The 17,817-nt window shown below is 40.1% G+C and overlaps 1 protein-coding gene across 7 annotated transcripts in view; it reads left to right on the top strand.

The window, feature by feature from the left end:
- LOC127788570 (serine/threonine-protein kinase AFC1) overlaps positions 1-17,607 on the top strand; it is a 37,086-nt gene extending 19,479 nt beyond the window's left edge. For 4 of the 7 annotated variants that reach the window (XM_052317023.1, XM_052317021.1, XM_052317022.1 and 1 more), the window contains 4 exons: positions 14,632-14,729; positions 14,818-14,923; positions 16,584-16,723; positions 17,114-17,607. In XM_052317023.1, coding sequence (XP_052172983.1) covers positions 14,632-14,729; positions 14,818-14,923; positions 16,584-16,723; positions 17,114-17,183 — 414 coding nt within the window. In that variant the 3' untranslated portion in view covers positions 17,184-17,607. Of the gene's footprint in view, positions 1-14,631; positions 14,730-14,817; positions 14,924-16,583; positions 17,052-17,105 lie in introns of those variants that run through there. The other 3 variants (XM_052317020.1, XM_052317025.1, XR_008020423.1) reach the window with 3 other exon arrangements.
- The last annotated feature ends 210 nt before the right edge of the window (positions 17,608-17,817 follow it).

Genomic DNA, 17,817 nt, shown 5'->3' with positions numbered 1-17,817 from the left:
ATTACACTTGCTAAAACTAGGAAAGATTAGGCTGTACAAAAAACATAGGAAAGGTTGACTGTACAAGAATATGAAAGTATCCTAAAATTGGTCAAAAAATAATCTTAGCAGTTTCTAAAAAACTAAAGATAGGATTAGCTTCTAAACCAAGGATGATTTGACTAATGAATCTCTTGAGATTATAGCCAATCTTCCTTGTATCTTATCCGGGAATCAATACTCTCCTCGGTGAATAAATGTTTGTCATTCCTAGCTTGCACAATAATTCCTCAAATCTTTTAGCAGGCAGCCCCTTTGTCAATATATCAACCAACTGATTTTCAAAGGGAACATAGGGTATGCAAATCAGTCTAGCCTCTAACTTCTCCTTTTTAAAATGCCGGTTTATCTCAACATGTTTTGTTCTATCATGTTACATTGGGTTGTATGTAATACTGATTGCTAATTTGTTGTTACAAAATAGCTTGATTGATCCACTGTAGCAATCCTTAGATCATCTAAATCAATCTTCAGCCATAGCAATTCACACAGACCAAGGGCCATAGCTTGAAATTCTGCCTCAACACTGGACCCTACCACTATACTTTACTTTTTACTTCTCTAGGACACTAGATTCCCTCCTAGAAACACACGATAGCTAGTTTTTGACCGCTTATCAACTGGGGAACCTGCATAATCAGCATCTATGTACCCTTTAATAGCCAAGTTATCGCTTGATCTGAACAAAATTCCTTCCCCATGTGTGGATTTTAGGTAACACAAAATTCTCCTAACTGTATGCATATGTTCTTCTGTTGGGTTGTGCATAAATTAACTAACCAAGTTGATAACAAATGCAATGTTAGTTCTGGTATGAGATAGATAAATTAGGCGACCCACTAACCTTTGGTACCTCCCTTTGTCTATCGGCTAACAGTTAGGGTTTTCACCTAATTTGAGGTTTGGTTCTATTGGTGTGCTAGCTCCTTTTCCTCCTAGCAACCCAATTCCCTTTAGTAAATCCAAGATATAATTTCTTTGGGAAAGAAAGATTTCTGCCTTGGACCAGCCTACTTCTATTCCCAAAAAAATACTTGAGTTTATCAAGATTCTTAATCTCAAATGCTCTTGCAAGGCTTTCCTTTAGCTGTTGTTGCTCCTTATCATCATTTCTAGTAACTATGATATCATCTACATACACAAGCAAGGTTGTTGCCTTCTCCTCCATTGAATGTTTAATAAAGAGAGTGATCTCCTCTACTTTGTCGATATCTCATTTGTCTCATGTCCTTAGAGAATTTGTCAAACCATGCTCTTGGTGACTGCTTAAGCCCATAGAGTGCCTTTTTTAAGCTTGCATACGCTGCCTGAGGCTTCTTTATCAAACCTTGGTGGTGGCTCCATAAAAATTTCTTCTTCTAGATCTCCATTAAGAAGGCATTTTTTTACATCAAGTTGCTGCAACTGCAAACCACAACATACAACTAGTGATAGGAGTACCCAAATAGTTGTCATCTTTGCCATTGGTGCAAAGGTCTCTAAATGACCAATTCCATAGGTTTAGGTATACCTCTTAACAACTAGTCGAGCCTTATATCTTTCTAGTGTGCTATCTGTATTATATTTCAAGTTAAACACCATTTGCAGTCCACAAGTTCAATTCCCTTTGGTTTAGGCACTATCTTTCAGGTTTGATTCTTTTTCAAAGCTCTTATCTCTTCTTGCATTGCATGCGTCCAATTTTGATCCTTTAATGCCTCGTCAACTGTTTTAGGAATGGTAATGGAATCAAGAGAGGACAGGAAGCTTCTATGCTTTGGTGAGAGCCGATGATAAGAGATGTAGTTGGCTAGTGGATGTTGTGTACAACTTCTAATCCCTTTTCTAATAGGAATAGGTAAGACCAAATCATTGGGAATAGGATTAGAATGAATAGATGATTGAGAAAGTTCAATACTTGGACTAGGGACAGATGTTGGACCGAGTTGAGAATTTGGAATAGGTTGAGATCTTCTTTTGAAGACATAAGGAGAGCTTTTAAATCTGACAGGGGATGGTAGCAATGGCAATGGCTGTGTTGTAAGAGGGGAACCCTTTTCCAGTGTGTGCTGCTCACCTGAACTTGAGGAATCAAGGACAAGTGAGCTAGGTTCCTGTTGTGACTTAGGGGTAGTTGTCTTTGTGTCTGGTTGTATCAAAGGGGCCAAATCCAAAGTGGAAAGGTCACCTTAGTCACCACCACTGACAGTTTTACCCTGGTGACCAGGAATAGTGGACTCAAAAAAGGATTGAGTTTTAACAAAGGTGACATCCTTAGACACACACAATTTTCAAGGTAGAGGATGATAGCACCTGTATCCCTTTTGGTAGGAGAATAGCCAAGAAAGATGCACTTCAGTGCCCGAGGATCAAGCTTGTCTTTGTGGTGCTTAGAAATATGAACAAAAGACACATAACTAAACACTTTGAGGGAAGGAGAGGTATGAAGACCGACATCTAGAAAATAGGAATAAAGACACTATAATGGGCTATGATTTTGAAGGAGTTTAGAGGGAACTCGATTAATGAGGTTGGCAACAGTTAAAACTGCTTCTCCCCAAAAATGTTTGGGAACATGATGATGTAGACGAGATCGGGTAACATTGAGTAAATGCCTCATTTTTCTTTCAGCTACCCTATTTTGTTGAGGGCTATCAATGCATGAGGATTTATGCACAATTCTTACTTGCTAAAAAACTCGATGAAGTTATTGATTAAAATAATTGCTTGTATTATCATTACAAAATCTTCTAATAATGGATCCAAATAGGGTGGAAATCATCTTATGGAATAATGGCAAAATTGTGCTAATAGTTGCCTTATCCTTTAAGAGGCGATCCCTTGCAGTGATCGGAAACAATAATTTGAAGTAGAGGAAGTGTGGAAATGGCATCGACCAAAGGAACTAAGAAAACTTGGGAAAGTACTGTGCAATCGTGGGAGAAAAGTTGCCCTAACTTCAATCAAAAGTTGGACTGAATGGACGAGTTGCTAATTCGGCTTGCTAGGATGTATCAAGTCAGTATTTCGATTGAAACTGAGGATAATTGGACTAAGTTTGTGGAGGATCAAAGTGATCGATTTGGGGGGAAGAACATGATTAAGGTGTCTGAGGAGTTTAACAAATTAAGGCAAGAGGGATCAGTGACGGATTATCAAGTTAGATTTGAGGAGCTAAAGTCCTTGATATGGAGCTCTCAGCCAGCCCTGACAGAGCATTAGTTTGTATTAAGATTCATCAATGGTCTTAATGATACGCCGAGGCCTTTGGTGAGAATGTTCTGTCCTACTACGGTGGAACAAGCGGTAGAGAAGGCAAGGCGATAAGAATTGGCACTGGAAGCCATTTGCAAAAAGCATGGGCTGCCGCCTAAAAGTTATCTTAAGAGCAACCAAGTTTGTAACGGACCACATGTTGCTAAAGGAGTTTTGACGGAACAATCTAGATTGGAACAATTTTACAATGGCTCTAAGGAAGCTGATACTGAAGCTGTTGAGGGTGGACAGGCAACCGAAGAGGGCTTAGACCAAAGACAAAAATTGGAAGATGAGGGCAAGAATGGTTTTGAGGAAGCAGACTCTAAGAGTATGACTTCTTTACCTTTGGTTTTGGAAAAGACTGAGGAGTCACAAGTTAAGGTAAGTCCAGCCGAAGAAAGTTTTCTTGCTATTTTAAGTAATTTTGATCTTGGGCAATATGACAATATTGCTGTCATGTCACTTGGTGTAGACCAGATTCAGAAGATGAAGGAAGAGAAGGGTGCTTCCATTTGGTTAGGTAGTTTTGATATTGTGGAAGAGGAGGTTGTTGCCATCTAGTTCGGGAGTTTTGACTTTGGAGAAGGGAGCCTTGACATGGTGATCCTTGGAGTCTACATTTTATTTGTGTAGGAAAAACAAAAGCAACAGAATGTAAGAGAAGACGGGACAAAGCTTAGAAGGAGAAAGAGAGCAAGGAAAAAGAGGAGAATAATAAATCAGATTGTTAAGGCTGGAATTGGATGAAGAATAGGGTTAGCAACTGTAAATTCTTGGGGACAAGAATTGTTTGAAGAGGAGGGAATTATCATGACCCTAAGGTTTAATCAGTAAACGGGACGGTAGTAGCCATTAGTTGTAACTAACTAGGGGGTTAGCTAACAGCTTATTGTTTTGCTTTTATGGTTGCTAGAGGCTCTATAAGAGACCTACGACAATAAGATGAAGGATCATCGGAGAGTAATACATAATTTCTTCCTTCTCATTTCCTTTTCTCTCTCTCTCTCTCACTCTCTCGTCTTTCTTCCTTTCTCTCTCTTTTCTCTCATTTTATTCTAATCAAGGGCCATATTTCCCTAATTGTCCATCCCTAATTCAGGGGCTTGACACTTCAATCAGACTTGCCAGATCCGAGGCAGGTGTTTCCTCAACTTCCTGCAAACTGGAGGTATTAGGTAGGTGTTAGGACCCGAGGGTATTATTGAAATTTTTGTAATAAAAGTAGCCACATGGCCACTTGCATGTAAGTAGTTGTAGATGCACCTCACGGTTATGATCATATTCCAATATTCCGTGGGAAGGGCCTATATAAGGCCATGTATTGGAGGATGGGAGTTATCTGGTTTGAATGATAATCTCATTCCCTCTTAATTCATTCTCTCTCTCTCTCTCCTTCTAATTCACGATAACTTCAAGTCTCTTCCCGGAGACTTGACAATTGGTATAAGAGCCGGTGATTCTCGGCTGTGGTTTTGGGTGCAGGAGTTAGTACATTCTGTTGGATTAAGGCGAAGCGATCGGAGATATGGATGGCGAAAGGAACTCGATTGAAACAACTGGAGAATTGCATGGAAGCAATGGAGTGCGGGATGATTCAAACGTAGGAAGCAATGATGTCGAGTAGAGAAGAGATCAGGGCGATCCAAGATGAATTAAGGGAGGATATGGTGTCATCCTGAGATAGAGTCCAAAGGAAATTGACAAGGTAGAGGGAGACGTTAGATCAGTTCGGGCAACAGTTAGGCAGTGTGGTCATCATGTTGTTCGCTCTCCCTCAATTCCAATTGCTACCGAAATTTCCTCCCTTGTCAGTCTTGGAAGCTGGTATGGCGGGAGCGGGGATTCTTCCTCAACCCCAAGAAGTGGCAGAAATGGGGAATTCATCATTCAAAGACACTACAGAACCAGAATGAGAATTCAATTCTCCTTGATCTCATCAAGGCTCTATGTCGAGATTGGAGATCCCTTTAATTGAAAGATCTAAGCCTAGGTGGTGGATTCGGAGGTGCGAAAGGTCTTTTCAGTAGTACCAAATCGCTGAGAATCAACGGATCAACCTTGCCACAACCTATCTAAATGACACGACTGATGCTTGGTTTCAAGGATGGTATAGATCAAGCGGAATGGAGATTAGATGGATCGATTTTGTGGAGGAAATGTGTATACGCTTCGGGGATTGAAATATGGTGGATGTGATAGAGGAGTTTAATAAACTCAAACAAGAAGGGTTAGTGACCGAATATCAAGAGGTTTGAGGAGCTAGGAGCATTGATGTGGAATGCTCAAGCAACCCTCACTGATGAGTACTTTGTATCCAGCTTCATTAGTGGCTTCAAGGAAGAGTTGAGGTCCATGGTAAAATGATGATGTTGATGATGGTTAGGGAGGCGGCAAAAAAAGGCCAGGTTGCAAGAATTAATGCTAGAGGCATTATTCAAGAGTAGGGTGGCTATAAGGCCAATGCCAGTCCCCAATTACCATGCAGGAAGGAATAACAAGGCATTATTGTTGGGAGGGCCATCTGGGGTCCTAAAGTTAACCCTCTACCTCCCTGGTCAACAACTATGGAGCAGAGGCGACTTATGGGGTTGTGTTTCAAATATGGGGAGAAGTATCATGTAGAGCGTCAGTGCAGGAGGCAGTTCCTGAACATGGAAGGGGAGGAGGAGCATAAGGCTGATGGATTAGAAGAAGAGGAGAGGAGGAGAAGCAAGAGGCAACTGGACCCGTTATGGAAGAAAAAACAAAGCATGAGGGAGGAGAAATTTCCTTCCATGCTTTGAGAGGGGGGCCTACTAGTCAAATCATGTAGGTGGGACAAAAGAGGCTGTTGGTATTGATCTATAGTGGCAGCACCCATAGCTTCTTGAATGAAGCTACTGCCATGGCCTTAAAGTGCAGATTAACGACTACAACTCCCCTCTCGGCCACAGTGGCTAATGGGTGTAAGATGTACAACCACAACAAGTGCGAGGGTTTCTCTTGGGAGATGCAAGGGCATGCATTCCAAGCTAACCTGAGGGTCTTGGAATTAAGTGGCTGCGACATAATGTTGGGTGTGGACTGTATGAAGACTATCAACCCTCTCACTTTTGACTTTAACAAACTGGAAGTCATGTTGGAAAGGGGAAATTCCAAGCTCATTCTTAAAGGAATCATGGAGCAAGGAGAATGCAAGTGGATAAGGGGAGGGAAACTATAGAGATGGATGAAGAGTAAAGGGGGTCAGATAACCCAAATGTATTCAATCCACGCATTGGAGTGGCATGAACTGGAGGTAGGGATACATAAAGGGATCTTCTATGGAGAGGAAGCTTGGCATTGCTCTAATCCACCACTCAGGTATCACTTTTGAATAGCTTAACTTTATTGTTAAAAGAATTTCAGGATCTCTTTGTTGAACCTCACACCCTGCCACCCCAAAGGACCTTAGACCATTCTATCTTCCTTAAACCCCACTTTGACCTAGTGAACTTGAGAGCCTACAGATACTCTCCAATACAAAAAAGTGAGATTCAAAAACAAGTGGCTAGCATGCTCTCTTCAACCATCATACTCAACTCCAATACCATAAAAAACAAATTCCCTATACCTCTCATTGATTACCTTTTAGATGAGTTACATGGGGCCAAAATCTTTTCTAAATTGGACCTAAGATCTGGATAGCATCAAATTCTGATGTCACCCTTTGATATACCTATGACAGCCTTTCGTACTTATTAAGGGCTGTACGAATTTGTGGTGATGCCCTTTGGGCTCACCAATGCCCCAGCAACCTTTCAGGATTTGATGAACCAAGTCTTTTAGCCTTACCTAAAGAAATTCTTCCTAGTTTTCATCGATGATATCCTTGTATATAGCCAAGACTTTGACTAGCATTTAACCTACCTAAGAACAACATTTGAGGTCTTGAATTCTAACAAACTATATGTTAAGCTATCAAAGTGTATATTTGCTCAAAAGGAGGTGGAGTACTTAGGCCACATTATTTCGGAAAAGGGGTTGAGGACTGATCCTCAAAAGGTGGCAGCTATGGTTGAGTTGCCTAGGTTACAGTCGGTAAGGGAGTTAAGAGGGTTCCTTGGTTTGATTGGTTACTACCAAAAGTTTTTGCAGAATTATGGGCTCATCAGTAAGCCCCTTACAGAGCTCCAAAAAAAAGATAGCTTCGAGTGGAAGCCTGGGTAGAGGCTGCTTTTTTGACCCTTAAGCAGGCCATGATAGAGGCCCTTGTGCTAGCCCTTCTAGATTTCTCCAAGACATTTGTGGTGGAGACGGATGTGAGTGACAAAGGAATAGGTGTCGTGCTAATGCAGGAGGGGAGACCGCTTGCCTACATCAGTCAAGCACTAGCTCCCAGGCATTTGGGCTTGAGTGTGTGATAAGGAGTTGCTGGCAGTATTAGGGGCTATTGAGAAATGGAGGCACTACCTTAAGGCCAACCCTTTTGTAATTAAAATTGACCACGAGAGTTCGCAATTTTTATCCTAGCAAAAATTGCACACTCAATTGCAAAGGAAATGGATCTCAAAGCTGATGGGGTTGGACTACTCCATTGAGTATCGAAGAGGAAAGGAGAATGTGGTGGCAGATGCTCTATCGAGGAAGGAAGAGGTTGGACAATGCCAAGCAATTTCTACGATAGTCCCAGAATGGATGAAGGAGGTGGCTGGAAGTTATCAGCAGACACCATGGGTCAGAGACTTAATGGTAAGATTGGCAATGCAACCATCAAGATCCTCATAGTACACCATTACTAATGGGCTGGTGTGGTTCAAGGGAAGAGTGGTGGTTGGTGATGATGAAGCACTGAGGAAGAGGATCCTAACTACCTTACATGAGTCAATGGTGGGAGGCCACTCTGGCATTAGGGCAACCTACCACAAGGTGAGACACTTAGGTGGGGTTTTTTTCGTATTTCAATTTTTAATTTTGAGTTTTGAATTCATTTTCAGTTTTGTGTTTTGAGATTACTGAAAATGCATTCTTTTTGTCATTTTAAAAAACTATTTTGCAAAACTGAAAACTAGAAAATGCGTTCACTTTGGAATTTTGAGAAAAAATATTTTATGATATTTTATTCTATAAATTTGATTATTCATTAAACTAAAATAGTTTAATACTAATATATTATTAAATAACACAATGAGGATTAATCCCCAATCTTGTCTTACAACAACCCAAGAACACAAACTCTAAAACGGTAGCTGGTAGCACCAAATGAAAGAATGGAGTGAAAAGTACTGTCCCAAAAACTTGAAAGGCAACAAGAATATTTCCTCCAAATAATTAAAAAATTAGAATTGGATCCATACAAGACACAAAATTACACTCAAAAGAACCACTTAACCACTCAAAAGAACCACCAATAAGAATCCCATCTATCATACCAACAATCACCAAATTAGAAACAAAAATACAAAATCACACCTATTTCCTCACGAGAACATATTCATAGATCCAGGTTTAACCATTAAATTAGAAACAAAGTTACAAAAATACAAAATCAAACATAATGCTCCAAGTAGTACAAAGGCTTCAACCCAAAGAGGAAGAGTTGTAGGAGGAAGTGATCGACGACATAGGTAAGCGGTGGATCTGGGTTGCTAGTCATGACGGTGATGGCTATGGCAGGTGCGTTGTCGACCAACAAGGGAGAGAGAGAGGAAGAGATAGAGGACTCTGATCAGGAAGAGAGAAGGAAGAGCGGGACCACGGCTCGCGACGGAGATGGCCTTGGCAGGTGCATCGTTGCCCAACAAGGAAGAGAGAGACGACGACGAGCGACAGTGATGGCCGTGGCAGGCGTGTCACCGGCCAAGAAGGAAGAGAGAAGGGAGAGAGAAGAGGCAGCAAGAGAGGACTTGTCTGGAACAGAGAAGGGGGAGAGAAGAGGCAAAGTGCGCGTTTTGATTTTTTGACCATGTTTTGGCTGAAAACACCCAAAACGGTTTTTTTGCTATTTTGGATTTCTTTTACAAAAAAAATTTCTTATTTTTGAAAACAATAAAGAGAACACGTTTTCATTATTTTGAAAAACTGAAAACGAGTTAAAAATAACAAAGAGAATAAGGCCCCTATTTTTTTGGCAGAAAAAAAAAGTAGTGAACTTTGTCTTCTTGTGTTCAATTTGTCAGAGGTGTAAGCATAAGAATGTAGCCTACCCGGGGCTTCTACAACCTCCGAAAATTCCAGAGCAAGCGTAGGAGGGAGTATCTATGGACTTTGTTGAGGGTTTGCCAAAATCATAAGGGGGGGGGGGGATGTGGTTATGGTAGTGGTGGATAGACTGACTAAGTTCGCACACTTCATTAGCCTGACCCATCATTTTACAGCACAGGAGGTAGCAAGGGTGTTTATGGACTTAGTGGTGAGGTTCCATGGGGTGCCAAAGTCGATTGTCTCTGATAGGGACAAGATTTTCAGAAGTACTTTATGGCAAGAGTTGTTTAAAGGCTTGGGAGTTGGATTACACATGTCTACAGCCTACTACTTCCAAACAGATGGCCAAACCAAGAGAGTCAACCAATACTTGGAAGGCTACTTGAGGTGCATGTGTCACACTAAACCTAAAAGCTGACATAAATGGCTTTAGCCAAGTGATGGTACAATTCAAGCCACCACAATGCCATTAACAAGAGCCCTTTTGAAGCAATATTTGGTTACAAGCCCCCTCTGATTCCTGCCCTATCTAATGCCACAACAACCATGGCCACGGTGGAACAGTATCTCTAGCAGAGGTAGGAAGTTCTAAGGATACCCAGGAAGGAACTGAGCATAGCTAGGAACTGGATGAAGCAGAACACTGATCGGAGAAGGAGTGATCGGTCCTTTGAGGTGGGGGATCGGGTTTTCTTAAGGTTGAAAAGGTTTTTACAACAACCTTTTATAGCCATACCGTCATTTAAACTAAGCCCCAAATACTTCGGGCCCTATGAGGTGGAGTCAAAGGTAGGGAAGGTGGCCTACAAATTGAGATTGCCTGAAGGAGTCAACATGCACCTAGTGTTCCACGTGTCTCTCTTGAAGAAGTCCATTGAGCCCCATGCCACTATCAACCCAGACCTACCCTAGGTGAATGAAGAGGAAGGAGGAGTAGTGGAGCCTCAAGCTATTTTGGATAGAAGGGTGGTATATTAGGGCTCAGTTCCCTTGACCTAGGTGCTGGTCGGATGGACATAGAAGGACCCCAACCACACAACATGGGAGTACCTGCGTGAGTTACTTAATCAGTTCCCACGAGCTGCAGGGCTACTTTAGATTCTTGGGGACAAGAATTGTTTCTAGGGGTGGGGAATTGTTAGGACCCGAGGGTATTATTGAAATTTTTGTAATAAAAGTAGCCACATGGCCACTTACTTGTAAGTAGTTGTAGACGCGCCTCACGGTCATGATCATATTCCATGGGAAAGGCCTATATAAGGCCATGTATTGGAGGATGGGAGTTATTTGGTTTGAATGATAATCTCTTTCCCTCTTAACTCATTCTCTCTCTCTCCCCCCTTCTAATTCACGATAACTTCAAGTCTCTTCCTAGAGACTTGACAGTAGGATTTCGGCTTCTACGCGAATTGGCTCTGTAGTGGATCTTGAAAGAAATTTCACCGGTAGATTGACCTAAAACCTCTTTGCAATCATATTCATTAAGTCGTCTAGCTTTTGGCCAAAATTATCAAGACTTCTCTATTTGTATCAAGTTCTCTCTGCACACTTTCTCGTGTTGCCGTGAGGCCTCTCTGCACACTTTCTCTGGTTGTAGTGCTTTATGCTTGGTAGCATCGCACCTCCGCCTGAATTAGCCTTAAACCTAATTTCGGCTTATCCATTCTTGTCTCTAACTGCTTCATGTGGATGCCTTCTGTTGTCACCTCTTTCAAAAATCGTTCCTGATCTTCTTACAAGGACCAATAGTGAATAACAATCTCCTGTGATTGCCTATACCTTAAATCTCATGATGCAACAACCTCTAAAACAAAGGATTGGTTACTGCTTTCAACTTCAATCAAGATTGCTTTAATTGTAGCTTGCGGAAATCGCTTCTGGAATAGTTTTCGATTCAATAACCTAGATCTAGTCAGTCGGAAATCTCGAAAACCACCTGAGAATCAATCTGATTTGAAATCGTTTCCTGAATTGATTTGACATGGAGATATGAGATTACTGAGTTTGTCACTGACTCGCCTTCAAATGCAGCTAGGATTAAGATCGATTGCTCTTGATCAATCAGCAATCGCCGTTGGTTAATCAATCATTCAAGGCTTTGCTTTCGATCGCGCCTTCCTTCTTACCTTCGTCACATGTAGTGACCTAGATCAGTTTTGAGAATTGCTTGCACTAGGATCAACGACTTCGCTTGGTTGTGATGTCGGATCAGAATTATTGTATTGCCTCTATATCCACAATTTTTGTGACTTGGTCAGCTCTGTTGAGCTTTTTTGAGAACCGACTCTGTTGTCGCAACTTCTTGCTTCAACTTCAAACTCAACCTCTTGCAATCTTTGAGAATTCGATCGACCATGTTGAATTTGCGGCATTGAATCGCTGGAATCGTCTACAGAATTAGCTTTGCTAGCCTACTTTGCCTTCAATTCTGAGCCTAGATTGTCAAAATTTGCTTGAATGTTAATCGAAAAGTTCTTTGCTCACAGTTGAGGAACGATTGGCTCTGATACCAAATGTCATGCACCAAGGCTTAACCTAGAGTTTGTAAGGGAATTTGGAAGAAATCGGGGAAGAGAGAATAGAAAGGGAGGGCGAAATGAGAAGAATGGAGGGAGCTCAGGGAGAACAGAGAGAAAGGGAGAGAGGAGTAGAAATATGCGAGAGAGAAATTAGGGAGAGAATTGAAGAGAGAGAAGCATTCAATCAATTCTTACTCCATATTCTCCAAAAGATCCTCTCGAGTAGCTTATATAGCTACTCTTACAATTAGTGCTTTCAGTTATAATTTATAACTGAAAGTATTATAACTTTCCATTCTAAAACAGAAATGTAACTGAAAAAAATACAAGTTGTAAAAGAAAAATACAAAGCAGTAATTGCAGCATGCTTTAATGAGCATTATACCCTAGGGTTATGACAGGAATCTGATTGGTTATCAAAAAGGTAAAGTATATACACACAAGCATAGAGGAGAAGATATCCAAGCATGAACAGTTGGCTGGAGAAGGAACGGGTATGAGATGGCATGTATATACATATACAGATATGCATGGCTGTGTCTGGTTATAGGTAAGAGGCATAGATACAACAACAACAACATAGCCAGCCTTTATTCCACTATGTGGGATCGACTACATGAATTCTAGACTTCCATGTATTTCTGTCTTTTGTCATATCTTCATTTAGATCCATACACTTCATATCAAACTTTAATGTCTCTCTCAAAGTCTTCTTGGGTCTGTCTCTACCTCTTTTTTTGACTAATTGTTCAATTTCATCAACTCTCCTCACAGAAGCGTCTCTTGGTCTCCTTCTCACATGACCAAACCATCTTAGTCTATTCTCTCTCATCTTTTCCTTGATTGGCACTACTCCTACCTTATTACGAATAACTTCATTTCTAATTTTATCTTTTCTTGTATGGCCGCACATCCATCTTAACATCCTCATCTCTGCTACGCTCGTCTTTTGCTCATGCTGGTATTTGACTGCCCAATATTCTGAGCCATATAACAAGACTGGTCTTATAACTGTCCTATAGAATTTTTCTTTTAGTTTTAATGGGATTTTACCATCACATAACACCCCCGATGCATTTTTCCATTTTAGCCAACCTGCCTTAATTCTATGTGTGACATCCTCGTGAATTTCTCCATCTTTTTGAATCATTGATCCCAAATATCGAAATTGGTCTTTTCTTTGTAAGATTTGGTCCTCCAATTTTATTATAATATCCTCCACTCTTGCATTCTTACTAAATTTACATTCCATATATTCTGTTTTCTTTCTACTTAATTTAAATCCCTTAGATTCTAAATTGTTTCTCCACAACTCAAGTTTAGTGTTCACTCCTTCTTTTGTTTCATCCACCAACACTATGTCGTCTGCAAATAGCATACACCATGGCACCTCTGTCTGGATATCTTTAGTGAGTTCATCCATTACAAAGGCAAATAAGTATGGACTTAGTGCAGAATCTTGATGCAATCCTATTGTAATTTTAAACGGTTTAGTATCCCCTCCGCATGTTCTGACCCTTGTCTCTGCACTGTGATACATGTCCTTAAGGGCTTGTATATAGGCTATTTGGACTCCTTTCTTCTCTAAAACCCTCCATAATACTTCTCTAGGGATCCTATCATAGGCCTTTTCTAGATCTATAAACACCATATGTAGGTCCTTTTGATGATCTCGATACCTTTCTATTAGGCGCCTCAGTACGTATATAGCTTCCATTGTTGACCTACCAGGCATGAAACCAAACTGATTTTCCGATATCTCTGTTTCTTTTCTGAGCCTCTGCTCTATTACTCTCTCCCAAAGTTTCATGGTATGGCTCATTAACTTAATTCCTTTGTAGTTTTCACAGTTTTGAACATCTCCTTTGTTCTTGTATATAGGAACCAAAGTACTTTTCCTCCACTCATCTGGCATCTTTTTTGTTTTAAGGATCGCATTAAATAATTTCGTTAGCCAGGAGATGCCCTCTTCTCCCATACATTTTCATGATTCTATTGGTATATTATCCGGTCCCACCGCCTTATGATTTTTCATCTTTTTTAATGCTTGCCTTATTTCATTTGAACTTATGCGTCGATGAAATGTATATCTCACGTCCGTAAGAGGCATAGATGTTTTGGTAATATGCATACCTGCGTACATATATACGTGTGTTGGCCGCTACCTACTGTTTGACAGGAGGGGGAGTTGTGTGGCCAAGCTACTTGACGTTTGTAATGTGGAGAATGCGACTTATAGTGTGGAAGAAAACCATTGGCCTAGGCAAACAGCAATCTGCAAGGAGGGAAACCTTAAGTAGCATCACGGTCTCTGCTACATGCTTTTTTTTGTTTGTTTCAATTTAGTAGAATTTTTGTACATTTACAGAAAACCTATCAACATAGGCAACGGCCGATCAAAAGAAAACAGCAGCAGCAGTGAGCACGTGGAGCTTTGAGACAAAGCATGTCTTATTTTGTGTGCTCAGCACAGAAACTACAAAGTTTTGAACACACCCATAGAAAGCTGTCGACACAACTTTGATACCTGATTGTTTGTATTAGTGAGAGATCACCATGTGTAGGGTTTAATGTCAAATCCTGTTTGTTCTATTCACTTATCACTGAATGCATTCAATTGCCATGATGAATATTCTTATTTATTTACTTGATCTTCTATATTGTTCATGAACAGGGGGAAGCCCTTTTCCAGACACATGAGAACTTGGAACATCTAGCTATGATGGAGAGAGTGTTGGGGCCACTGCCGCAACATATGATTATTAGAGCAGAGTAAGATCAATCATTTTAGTAGTTCAGTCCACACAATTCTCCTCATTAATTTTGTGTATAACTCTCTCTCTCTCCCCGCTCCCCCAAGCCGCCGCGCTGAGAAATATTTCAGGAGGGGTGCACGACTGGATTGGCCTGAGGGTGCCACCTCAAGAGAAAGTATGAGAGCAGTTTGGAAATTGCCCCGTCTACAGGTAATTAGTAGATCTTGTTCTTCAAATATTACTAGAACCATATGGCACTGATTACTTATGTAACATTGTTTTATTTGGTTTAATGGGGCAAAGTTTTGTTTTGACTTGAAGTCTATGTTGATAGCTCACTGCTAGCTTTCTATCTGCATGCAAAATTTCTTCCAAATTAAAAAAATAATAACAATAGCTTTATATGTGTATGCAAAATTTCTACCAAATTAAAAAAAAAAAAAGAGGAAAAAGCATAGGGCAGATAAAATGAGGCTACTATAGGTTTTCCCTGCTTTCAAATTCTTTATTGGATTGATACTTAATGGAGTCCCCTTGATATGCTTAAAAAACAATAGAAGGGAGAAACTGGCACCACTGTTGTGAAAGATATTGGATTAAATTACTAAATGTATTTTCATTGTTGAAGTTTTTATTCATGCTTGTTTCTCTAGTTGTCAAATTAATGATAACTCTTTCAGCTTTTATTAAATATCTAATTCTTTTTTCCTGTTTTTGTTGTTTTTCGTTTTCTTACAACATAGTTTGCATGGATAGATGCACTAGCCATTCTTCATGGGAATAGTGATTGTATTCCGTTAAAACTTTTCAACTGGTAGTGCTTGGAGGTGGAAGGGGGCATGTTAAGTGACAGGCACAAGGGTGACAGTACACTGCTTGTAGTAATAGATATCTCTTGAGCCACTTTTAATCATTTCTGACACTCTTCACAATTCTGGCTAAGATTTGAGTATGCGATTGCTTTACTTGCTATTTTTTTCTTCTATCCGCCAAGATGCCAGTGGTGTTATGTATTGAGTGACAGACACAGGTGTGACAGCATCTTCTGTCATCTTGTGGGTCACAGAACTCCTGGACCACTTTTAAGCTCCCTAGAACTCTCGATAAGATGGAAGACATGATTATTTTCAGTCACCACTTCTCTCTTTCAAGAGTCAATATTGAAGTGAATTTGTGGAAATGACTCTTTTATCGGTTTTGGAAGGGTTATTGCTTTTTTTTTTATTTGTTTTTTTTGTTGTTGCTGTTTTTATATTTTTGTTTTTGGGTTTTTGTTTTGGTCAAAATTCTACAATCAGATGGATTTTGTGTATGATTTTTCATCATTTTAGTTTTGCAAATGAATAGATTTCTAAAATGCTACCAGAAGTCTTTTAACTTTTGTTTTCTTACAGCTTATTCTTTCTGCATTTGTGCCAAACAAGATATTCAATAGCATCTCGGTCATGTTAGGCAGCATTATCCTTAGAAAGTTATAGTTGAGTTAACTGGTGTGACCTGTTCCCTGGGTTTCATAGTTTGCCATTAAACTGCTTCCCCCTATGCAATCGCACTTATCTACACTTAACAAGCTTTCTCACTTGTAATTGATGGTGGCATGTGGAGTCTGGAGAAGTACACATGGCAACAATCACATGTTGGGGTTTATGAAAAAATAGGAAAGAAGAAACATATGGTTTTGTGAACTATTCCATCAATTAGATGTGTCTTGAAGTTTCATGTATGTTTTCCAGTTCTGCATTTCCATAATTAAAATGATATTTAGTTATGACTTTGACCATGTCTTAATTCTCCTTACTTTTTACTTCCCACTGTCAGTTCTCTTTAATATTTTGATCTTGGATTTTTTTTTTTTTTTTTTTAATTGCAGAACCTGATAATGCAGCATGTGGATCACTCTGCTGGTGATCTGATTGATCTCTTGCAAGGGCTCTTGCGGTACGAACCTGCAGATAGGCTCAAAGCGAGGGAAGCTCTCCGACATCCGTTCTTCACAAGAGATATGAGAAGGTGTGGCTATCCCTTGTAACTGGATCTCGTCTATGCTTTTATCAGCGTATATGATAAATCTCAAGCCAAAAAAGTCTTAAAGAAATCAAGAACGACAAAAAAACAATTGAAGCCATGGGTACTTATCACTGACAACATTGCTTCTGCTGTACTTTGCCTAGGTGTTATGTATAGAATTGTACACCCTTCTTCCGCATTTGTCCATTCTTCCCCCTACCAATTACGTCGGTTGTATTCGGGGTTGAATACCTACCTGACAAGTCCCGGCTTATTTCATTGCATTTGTGAAGAAGCCGATAAATTAAGTTATGCCCGCGTATTGCTTCTCTCTTCGTTATTTAACTCCCTCTCTTTCTCTATAAACTGGATTTCAAAACAAAAGAATAACAGATTGGAGAATGATCGTACTGGAGAGGAGCCTTTTCTGCACTTAAAAGGCGGGCTGGGCTTCACAGCTTGAGTTATGTCGCCAAAGCTGCTGCCAAATCTTACCAACTTCATTGGTGCTGATGGCTATCAAGTTTGCCATTACACAATGTGCTGGAGTTACAGGCTTTAATGTAAGCAATTTGCAATTCAAGCCTATGTTATGCAGTTGCTATGTACAGGTTGCTGGAATCACATAAATGAAGGGGTACTGAGGCCATTGCTTTTGTTGATCCTCACCTGCTCAAGTTACATTATTCGAGTCATTGAACCTTCAAAGAGGAGGAATTTTAGGGAAAGCCCAAGGATCGTGGCAGTAAAAGAAAGCCTTGTGTACATGTAAAAATGTTCCGAGTCGTCCTTGACTTTTTTTTTTTTAATATATTTTTTTCACAATGAACTTATCGGGCACGCATAATAATTTAAAAATCAAGTAAGCATCAAGACATTTGTGTTTTTGAGTTCATTTTCAAAGAAATTTAAAGCATAATCATAGGGGAAGTTATTATAATTTCTTACCATCATTAGACCAACCCTTGGAGATTCATCATCCCTCATCCTTTTCGTTCCTTAAAAGGTCTTACCCTTTGCCCTTGGCTTTTTTCTTAAAAAAGTAAAAAGAAAAACATTTCCAGCAAGTAGTTTTTAGTGCTGAAGCTCTTTTGTAA

Source organism: Diospyros lotus, chromosome 13 (genome assembly GCF_014633365.1).
Source record: "Diospyros lotus cultivar Yz01 chromosome 13, ASM1463336v1, whole genome shotgun sequence".
Classification (NCBI taxonomy): Eukaryota; Viridiplantae; Streptophyta; class Magnoliopsida; order Ericales; family Ebenaceae; genus Diospyros; species Diospyros lotus.
The sequence above is the reverse complement of the archived record's forward strand: the minus strand, read 5'-3'. Positions and strand labels throughout refer to the sequence as shown.